We start from the raw sequence: 10048 nt of genomic DNA on the forward strand, positions 1-10048 counted from the left end.
ATAAAAATTCTAATTGGGCTCAGCTGTCACCTCCTCCAAGACCTTTCTCTCCTAATATAAACCCTCCAGTTTATCCTCTTTCATGTCTTTCTTCACAGCCTGACTTCGTGAGTTCTTTCCTTTTCCATTCTGGGTCTCCCCTCCAGAGGAGCCATTTTTTTGCCTAAACAAATTGCTAAGCCCGAAGCTTCCAAAGGTGCCGCTGCCCCTTGATCATTTTTAGCACCCCCACAACCACTGCCCCCCCCAGCCCTAAGCCCTATTCTGCCCCAGGATCTGTACTGGAAACAAGCAGATGGGGTTTGAATATCTGCTACTATGAAACACAAATCAGATCCTCCCATAATAATAATTACTATTCCATTGCTTAATGAATGTTCAGTGTGTTTGCTAAGTGTGTCTGACTCTGCGATTCCATGGACTGTAGCCCATCAGGCTCCTCTGTCCATGGGATTTCCCAGGCAAGAATACCGGAGTGGGGTGCCATTTCCTTTTCCAGGGTATCTTCCTGGCCCAGGGATGGAATCCGCATCTCTTGGCAGGCAGATTCTTTACCACTGAGCCACTAGGAAAGCCTTTAATGAACGTTAGCATTTGTAAACTGCTCTGTACCTGGCCTTTCACATGAGTTGAGTGTGAATGAGTGTTATGTGCTCAGTCCTATCCAACCCTTTGCGACCTCATGGACCGTAGCCAGCCAGGCTCCACTCTTCACGGAATTTTCCAGGCAAGGATACTGCAGTGGGTTGCCATTTCCTGCTCCAAGGGATCTTCCGGACCCAGGGATCTAACCTGTGTCTCTTGGTGGGTGGATACCTGACCGCTGCGCCACCCGGGAAGCCAGTATGGTAACATTACTAGGGGGAAAAAACACCTGTACTATTCCCATTTTGTGCTTCCCTGGCGGTTCAGACGGTAAAGAATCCGTCTGCAATGCGGGACACATGGGTTCGACCCCTGAACTGGGAAGACCCCCTGGAGGAGGGCATGGCAACCCACTCCAGTATTCTTGCCTGGAGAATCCCCATGGACAGAGGCGCCTGGCGGGCCCATGTGGTCGCAAACAGTCGAAAACGACTGAGCGACTAAGCACACATTCCCATTTCATAGAAGAGAACGCTCAGGTCCTGGAGCCTCATCACCGGGACGATGATGCACACAGTATGGATATAAAGGCAGGAACCTGGAACCGGCCTCCGAGACCGCCCATTGTACCTACAACTCCCGGCATGCCGCGCGCGCCGACGCTCCCTTACGCCTCGCTTGAACAGGAGGGCTAGTCGCGCTGCGTCTCGGGAGTTGTAGTATCGCCGCAAAGGGAGGCCGGGCTGTGAGAGATTGGTGGATCTGGAGTCAACGAAGAAGCAAATCTTATAGAGCTCGGGGCTGAGGAGCCAATGGGCTCGCGGCATCGAAAGGGCGGGACTTCCGGCCGCGAAATCAAGGTGAGCGGCTGCGCGAGGGCGGCCACTTCCTTTTCGAGGGTGGCGGCGGTCGTGGGTAGAGCGCCATGAAGGCCTCAGGGACGGTAAGGCGGGCGCGGTGGGGCAGAGTCAGAGAACGCGACGCGGACAGAATCGAGGGCTGCGGGAGGAGACATGGGACACGCGGGGAGTGCGCGTTCGGGTTAGGGCCAGTGCGCCGAGGTCCCCAGTTGCGGCCAACATGGCGGCCACTGCGGGAGCCGCGTGGGGAGGCCAGAGCGTGGCCCGGGCCGGCTCGGGAATCGCGGGGGCCGGGGAGTCCGAGTCTCCTTTCAACAGGAAGAGACAAATTGAGCGGTGTGGAAACACGCGCCACGGGACCTCATCGACCTTCCGAGCCTCAGTTTCTCCGTTTGCGAAGTGAATATGGTGCCAAGGGTGGGGCTTGGTGGGCAATAGTGTTCTGTTTCTCTTGGCATGACTGTAAGAGAAAGTAGAAGGAAACTAGTATAATTAGGGGCTGACTTGGGTAGTGGGAGTCTTAACCGCTGTGGCAGGTGCTGGGCAAAATCAGCGTTAGTGCTCACAGATGGAAGAGTAGACCCTGCGGAGAAGCATTTTGGGTGGGTCATTCTCAGCTTTCCAGCTCCATTTTGCACACTGGAAAGGGGTCCGACCGCATCGGTTCCTTCCTGAATGGGTGGTCTGCGAGGCCGGTGAGTCAGATTGAGAGATTAAAGTAAGAATCGAGTTTGTGATGTTTGGGGTTGTTTTCTATTGACATTAATAGTAAAATGGTGACGAGCCATTTTTTGGTGGTGGCGCCTTTCTACTGTATCCCAGGATTTGAACGTGGCAGATATCATGCCCGTTGCATCTGTACAAACAGGGAGCTTCTGCTTGGGAGTCCAAATCTCTTGGACTGCAACTGGGAAACTGAGGCAGCTGCAAGTCGTGACCTACGTTTGGGGAACCCAGAGCTGGGCAGGGAACTGGATTCTTGTCCTGATTCTGCCTGGAGTTGACTGTGAGATTCCCGGCTGGTCACTGTCTCTGGGGTCCCGAATTTTCATTTTGACAAGTTGTGAGCTGGATAGATGCGGTGTTGGAGGAACGAGGCAGCCCCACCGTTCTGTGCCTAGCTAACTTAAAGGGGGAAAGGGGCTGAGAGCCTCACCCAGCTTTCCTGAGCCAGGGCAAAGGGCGTTCAGGCACCTGGGTTAATCCTCCCCACTCTCACTTCTTTTTATGTAGAAGGCTCGGACGGTGGAATGACCCACAGTCACCCAGATATCACAGGAGGGCACTGGGGTGGGACTTGACCTTCTCCATCCCCTGATCCAGTTGTCAACAGGCTTGGGGAAAGGCACAGAGTGAGTCTCCGCAGTTGCCTCTAGACTTTGGGTGCTGGTCCCCGCCTCAACCGCTGTTTTCTTTTTTAGCTTCGAGAGTATAAGGTGGTGGGGCGCTGCCTGCCGACCCCCAAATGCCGTACGCCGCCCCTCTATCGCATGAGGATTTTCGCGCCTAATCATGTTGTTGCCAAGTCCCGCTTCTGGTACTTTGTGTCTCAGTTGAAGAAGATGAAGAAATCCTCGGGGGAAATCGTCTACTGTGGACAGGTATGGGGTATCCGAAGCTGGGCGGGATCGGGGTGAATTTACACTTTCCCATGGGGCATCTGTCACCCTCCAGAGCTAGCAGACTTTACACACCCTGATCCTGTTCCTTTGTGGTCTTCATGCCCATCAGGATGAAATAGGTGGCTTGGTGCCCTTTTCCTAATAAGAAACCCTGGGCCTCATCTGTAAAGTGTGGGGCGTGGCGCTGTACTCTGCACAGTGAGGCTGCATTGGGTCACTGATGGTTTTTTGGCCCAGATGGTCCCAAGAGAATTGTTGGTTGGTTGGGGGGAGTCAGAAGCTGTGTCGGTCCCCATGGCGGGGGAGCATCCCAGCCTGGACTGCCCTGCATCCCTGCGGTTACCATGGGGATTTCCCTCGGACAGCAGATTTCCCCGCGGGTGCCTGAAGGTGCAGGGACTGGGAGACGGGCAAGAGAGGTCCAGAGGCTGGACCATCCTTTGTAGCATTGGGGGCAGAGGTTCAGGGATGGTGGGGGGCCCTGGTCGAGGCCCACTTGCTGTTCTAGGCTCAGCCGGTCTCCTCTCCTTGACAGGTGTTCGAGAAATCTCCCCTGCGAGTGAAGAACTTCGGCATCTGGCTACGCTATGACTCCCGCAGTGGCACGCACAACATGTACCGGGAGTACCGGGACCTGACCACCGCCGGCGCGGTCACCCAGTGCTGTAAGCCGCCGGGTCTCTCCTTCAGACTCAGCAGGGCAGGCACCTTCCCTGTCAGACAGAGGCCTGACAAATGCAAGAGGCTTCTCGGGGCTCGGGGGCAGTCCTCAGGGATGGAGGCAGGGGGAGTGGCGAGGATGCCCCAGGCATGCCTGTTCTGGAACCTGGCAGTAGGTGGGCTCGGGCTGGGGGTGGGTGGAGAGGAGGGGGTCTGGTCCTTCCTGAGCTGGTTCACCACCACCAACTGCATCTGGAGCCTCCCTCTTGAGGTTTAAGGTCAGCCATTATATAGATGCAGCTGCCGCCCGGGGATGGGACCCAGCATTAGCAACCCTGGGTGCTCCCAGCGTGTGTCACCTGCCAGGACCAGAATCCAAGCACCTAAACCCAAGAACTGCTGTTTCTTGTAGCAGTGGTTTAAACAGAGGTGCTAACAGCAAATGTTATCTCGTCGCCTTTGTGGGGCTGCAGCCGTGCCCCTCAAAGTGAATTTGGAGGTTCTACACACTTGGTAGCCAGTGCCTGCTGGGACCAGATGCTGTGTCTGTTTGGTCCCCGAGTGCCCTCCTTCCCCACCCATCATGGGAAAATGTGTACATTCACCCTGCCCCCTCCTGATCTCTACAGACCGAGACATGGGTGCCCGGCACCGAGCCCGGGCCCACTCAATCCAGATCATGAAGGTGGAGGAGATCGCAGCCAGCAAGTGCCGCCGACCAGCGGTCAAGCAGTTCCACGTGAGTGCCCTCAGGGCCCTGCAGGGCAGGCTGGGCTGAGGGGGCTCTGTTGGAACACCAGACTGGTCTGGCAGCGCCCCCAGCCTTGGGAGATGCAATAAGGCAGCGGGTTTGACGCAGGAGCCCAGTGGGGGGTGGCCACACCTCAGTGGTCCCTGGGAGACAAAGTTAAGAGCCTTCCACCACCACCACCACCCCTGCTACCTCCCTTTTCTTATCACAGGACTCCAAGATCAAGTTCCCACTGCCCCACCGCGTCCTCCGTCGCCAGCACAAGCCACGCTTCACCACCAAGAGGCCCAACACCTTCTTTTAGGTGCAGGCCCTCTGTCCCCGGGTCTGCCCAAATAAAACTTAATGGGAAAACCAAGTGCCCAGATACACTTCTTGTTTTCTTTACGCACCCTGCAGAACTCAAAAGGGTGCAGCCAAGCTGTGAGTGCTCTGGGAGGGGTCCTCCTCTCCTTGAGTAGGGCCCCTGCACTGGATTCTCCAAAGAGGGGGGTGGTCTAGGAATGGTGAGCCCCTCCCCACTCCCAGCTCGCTCTCCATTCAGTGCCATCAAGACAGCTCTGCTGTGGGCCTTGGGGTGTGCTGTAGGCCACAGGTTTGGCCCCAGATCTGTCTTGCCTGCCTTGTTATACATGTTTCTCAGCTCTGTGCCACTCCCCCTCATTTCTTGGTGGTAAAATGACAGCTGGCTGCACGCTGCGGGCAAAGCCTATGGGTTTGGTTCTATTCCAGGTGTGGTCTTCCCTACCTAGCCTCCAACCCTGTTGTAGATCCTCAGAGCAGGCACAAGGGGGCGCCCAAGAGGGCTGTGAGCCTGCTGTGCTGGCTGGTTTCCCCTCCACCAGCAGGGGGCCCATTGAATGAAGCTGCCCTAATCCCACCTAGGAGGCCAAGGTCTCTCAGTGGGCATCTTGTACTTGAGGCCTGGGGAGTTCCAGGCATGAAGCTAATCCCACCCTAAGCTCCTCAACCAGAGACCGAGGCACAGCTAAGAATTCAGTTCTTGGTGTTGTCACCTTGGACAGTCCAGGCCCTTTGTACCTTGGTGTCACCCTCAGAAGGTCAGACTAGATTCGCTCAGCTGCTTTGGGGAGCCAGTGTTCTGCAGGCGGTGGATATACAGGTCAGTAAGGGCCTGCCTTGTCTTCCAGAGAGCCGTGGATGGGGAAGAAGCTGAGGCACAGAGCTAGTGTGGGGCGGGGGCACAGCCTCTGCTCCCCCACCTGTGCGAGGAGGGGTTTAGTTGGCGTGGTGATCTTGGGTGGTTTCCAGAAAAGCAACTCACTTCAAATCCCACCTGTTCTTGGAGAGGTTCCTGGGGCAGGGCTCAGGCATGGCTAGCCATTCTCATGGGAAAGACAGGCCCTGGGTCCTCAGTGACCCCGCTTTGCCTGTCCCAGCCCCTGGGACGTCCCAGGTGACACCAGCGGTAAAGAACCTGCCTGCACATGCAGAAAGGTGAGAGACACGGATTCAATCCCTGGGTCGAACGATCCCCTGGAGGAGGGCGTGGCAACCCACTCCAGTATTCTTGCCTGGAGGATCCCGTGGACAGAGGAGCCTGGCGGGCTACAGTCCATGGGTCAGTAAGTCACAAAACCCATGACTGAGCTCACACAGACCGGCACCAGTGGCTCTTCCCTGCCTCCCTGCACTTGCTGAGCGCTCTGCCTAGACGACTGCACAGACCACTGCCTCCCTGGGGATTGTAGACCATACAATGATTGGTTCACAGCACCGTCCCACACCAGACTGAGGGCAGGGACCACAAGTGTCACTGTGAGCCTAGGAGGGGTTATCTGAGACAGGGTTGTGATGGCAATGAACACCCTTCTACCTTCATCTGCACCACATGTGTAAGCCCTGATTGGCAGTGCTGGGCCAAGTTTTTTATATTAATGCCAAAATGCCTGCCACTAACATACTAATTAACATCACTTAATAAGAGGACTATTTTCCTTCAGCCTTGCCAACACCATGGGTGAACAAGCTACTGGCTGAAAATAAACCTTAGGATTTGCTTTTCCTTATGTGGAAAGCATTCTGCCCTGATACAAAATAATCACTCATAGGAAAAAACCTTAGGAACTTGAATCATTCCTCTCATGGGCTGCAGGGTTGGTATGGTACGGGCGTTCCTTAGTGGTGCAGTGGTTGGGATTGCAGTGCTTACACTGCCGGGGCCTGGGTTTGATCCCTGGTCAGGAACTAAAGATCTTGCAAGCCTTGTGATGTGACCAAAAAAAAAAAAAAAGAAAAAGCTCAGGTATGTGGAGCAAAAGGCTGAAAAAATTTTCCCCACATATATTAGAAATACTTTTTCCTCAGGGCACTTCATCCTGGTGTTTAAGACATTTGTCCAGCCAAATTTTTCTTGAATATCTGCCTAGGTGATTTAATTAACCCTGTGAACCCTGGCAGAAATTCCTGGTTACCCTAAAGATTTCTCCTTTCTCAGGCGTCCCCATATCTAGGTGCCACCCAGAAAAAGTTTGGCAGCTTCCTTTTCACTTAAGGATGGGCGTGTGATATTAGCAGTAGTGATGCATGCATTTCCAGGAAATAATCTGGCTGGGATGTAGGGACAATGGCTGGTTCTCCACCAGCTGTTTGGCCGTGAAGCGCCTGATGCTTGTTACTGGGGCAGGTCAGCCCACTCTGAGCCTTAGTTTTCTCCTGTATAAAGTAGAAATGGTGATCCCTTAGGTCTCAGGTGGGGGCTTCAGATGAGATAGAGGTTGAAAGGCCAGAAATGTCAGGTGGGAGAATAGACCCCCAGGAAAGTGGAAGGCCAGAGATGGCCCCACAAAGGCCCCCCATGCACCCCCATCCCCGCCTTGAAGCTCTGCCAAAATTTCATCCACATTACAGCCTGGGAACTTGGAGAGGGCGTTGCCCCCAGCCAGCTGGGGAATGGAGTCAGTCTCATAGAGGAGGCCTTGAACCAAGAGATGAGTGAGCCCTCAGCTTGCTAACACACCCATTCGTACACCCCCTGCCATGTAACCGCCCACCTGGCGATTACCCCACAAAGCGTGCATAGAGCAGTCACCCAGAAGCTGGCTGAGATGAGGCCCACTGAAGCGAACCCTCCAGTCTCCAGTGGTAGTCATGCCAGGACCAACCAGCACAAAGGCCCGGAGCTAGAAGAAATGGGCCCTCTGTGTGGGCCTGTGGAGCAAGACTGGCCGCTTGGATTGCTGCCTCCCCTCAGTGGTCAGCTCAGGCCCAGGGACAAGTCTTTTCCCGGGCCCACGCGGCCAGCCCGAAGGTGGGCAGGAATCTGCTCCCCACAAACCCTTAGGTGCTGAGGCACTCCCAGGACCCTCCCCAGGCTTCTCCAGGTGCCGGCTGTCCCAGACTGGACAGGCTGGGAGCCCTGGAGGAGGGCCACACCTCCCTGACCCACCCCGCACCTCGTTTCTGAGTCAGGCAAGGCAAGCGGGGGCCTCGGGTGACCCATGGTAGATCCTGAAACCCAGAGAGACTGGGAATCACAGGATCAGAATCCTCAGGACTTGGAATCAGGGAATCTTCTAGACAATGACAGCCACTGGTGGTAATAATGGTTTGCTTTGACTGAATGCAGGATTGGATGTTCCAGGACATACCCAGCAGGCCATGCTGGAGCAGCTAGAACAGCTCACAGCCTCTCATCTCTGACCCCTGCCCTGGCTCCAGGGAGACATGAGGACTCTGGGGATACCCAGGCGGCAGGCAGGAGTGGTGGCAGCAGATATCCCCTCAGCACCCCGACATCCCTGCCCCTTTTGCTTAGCCCACTGCTGCTGGGCTCTCGGGGACTGCCCTGCTCCTCTCCCCCATCCAGGGGGAGTCCTCGGGTCCTGCCTGCCCTCCTCCCATCCCATAATTGGAGTCATACAGTCCAGGAAGGCATACCTGCTTCCCCTCCCTCTTCCCTGCCCTCCACATTTCCTCCCCACCCCACCACCGCCACCCTGCAGGGCTTCCAACTCTGAGCCTACCAACCAGGAAATCCAAAACATGTTCTGAATCTACCCATTTTTCCCCACCCTCAACCCCTGCCTTGGACCCGGTGGGTTTTTCAGAACCTGTGGTGATTTAGTCGTTAAGTCATGCCCAGTTCTTATGACCCCATGGACTGTAGCCTGCCAGGCTCTTCTGTCCATGGGATTTCCCAAGCAAGCATGCTGGGGTGGGTTGCCAGTTCCTTCTCCAGGGGTCTTCCTGACCCAGGGATCGAACCCAGATCTCCTGCTTTGCAGGTGGACTCTTCATCGACTGACCCATCAGGGAAACTAGGTCCCTCATTTGCTCCAGACTCTCCAATTGCTCCCACCCAGTGCCCTCAATAAAATCCAGACCCCCTCCAAGGTTCCCGGTCTACAGTGATCCTCCCTGTCCTGCTCTTTCCAACCTCGGGGCCCTGCCCCCAGCTCTCCAAACCTGGCTCACTCTCTGCTGCAGGGTCCCCCTCTGAGGCCTCACATTAAGCGTCCCCCACCTCCATCCCCCAGGCTGTCTCCATCTCTGACCTTGCTTTTGTCATGTTAGCTTCTGAAATGGGTATTCATCTGCTGGCTCGATCAGAGCCCTGAGGCCACGAGCAGGGCATGTCCACCTGGATCCTGTTGTGTGCCCAGTGGCTGCTGCATGGCCCTGCACACAGTAGGTGCTTAATGAAAGGGTCTCAGACCAAGTGTTAGTCTGCAGCCTGGACCCTCCTTCCACCAGGGTAGAAGAGAGGGGAGACAGGACAGCTTTTGCCCTAACTTGCATCAATCTGCATATATTTGCATTTTCTTGCTTGGCTTTGCGGGGAATCTTCCTGCATTTCCCTTTCCCAACAAGTTTTCAAGGAGGATGCAGCAGAGAAGGGAAAGGAGGAGGAACGCGGTGTCCTCTGCACCCTTCTGGCAAAGGTGAAGGGAGCATCAGTTCAGTTCAGTCGCTCAGTCTTGTCCGACTCTTTGCGACCCCATGGACTGCAGCACACCAGGCCTCCCTGTCCATCATCAACTCCCGGAGTTTACTCAAATTCATATCCATTAAGTCAGTGATGCCATCCAACCAACTCATCCTCTGTCGTCCCCTTCTCCTCCCGCCTTGAACAGGAGGCACTTTAGTTCTTCTTCGCTTTCTGCCATAAAGTGAAGGGTGCATACCAGCAAACAGTAGATGCCCGAGTGGAGCCGCGGCATCCCATCTCCAGGGAGAAGTGGGTCGACTCTGCAGCCCTGCACGGAGACAGAATAAGACAGTACCGGGTCAAACGTGAGGCTGCCTGGCGGTCACTGGACCCAGCTTGGGTGATGTGACCAGAGGAGGCCACCAGGGGGCGGCAGAGGCCGAGGAGGGTCCCAGTGCCCGAGGAGGACAGATTCCCAGATCCCTCCCGCTTATGGAGGAGGGAATCCAGCTTTTGGAACTCCAGCTAGGACTCAAACCCAGCGGTCAGAACCTCCAGATGACAAAGTGTGGGTTTCTTGAGGGCATGACCTGAGACAAGCGACTCCCCCTTCCTCGGTACCTCTGATGCCATTTGTGGGACATGCCAGACACCACTTCCCCGGGTAGTCATGCCCCTC

At 55.6% G+C, this 10048-nt stretch overlaps 1 protein-coding gene and 1 non-coding gene across 2 annotated transcripts; both read left to right on the top strand.

The window, feature by feature from the left end:
- The first annotated feature begins 1401 nt into the window (after positions 1-1401).
- On the top strand, positions 1402-4836 carry RPL18A (ribosomal protein L18a). Its single transcript, XM_043467319.1, has 5 exons — positions 1402-1528; positions 2867-3046; positions 3603-3732; positions 4357-4466; positions 4690-4836. The coding sequence occupies exons 1-5, from the start codon at positions 1511-1513 to the stop codon at positions 4780-4782; spliced, it is 531 nt and encodes a 176-aa protein (XP_043323254.1). The 5' UTR covers positions 1402-1510; the 3' UTR covers positions 4783-4836.
- On the top strand, positions 4104-4237 carry LOC122441127. The gene has a single exon (XR_006269262.1). It is a non-coding gene; the product is annotated as a small nucleolar RNA SNORA68 (small nucleolar RNA).
- Positions 4837-10048: the final 5212 nt, after the last annotated feature.

This window comes from Cervus canadensis, chromosome 4 (genome assembly GCF_019320065.1).
Source record: "Cervus canadensis isolate Bull #8, Minnesota chromosome 4, ASM1932006v1, whole genome shotgun sequence".
In the NCBI taxonomy this organism is placed as follows: domain Eukaryota; kingdom Metazoa; phylum Chordata; class Mammalia; order Artiodactyla; family Cervidae; genus Cervus; species Cervus canadensis.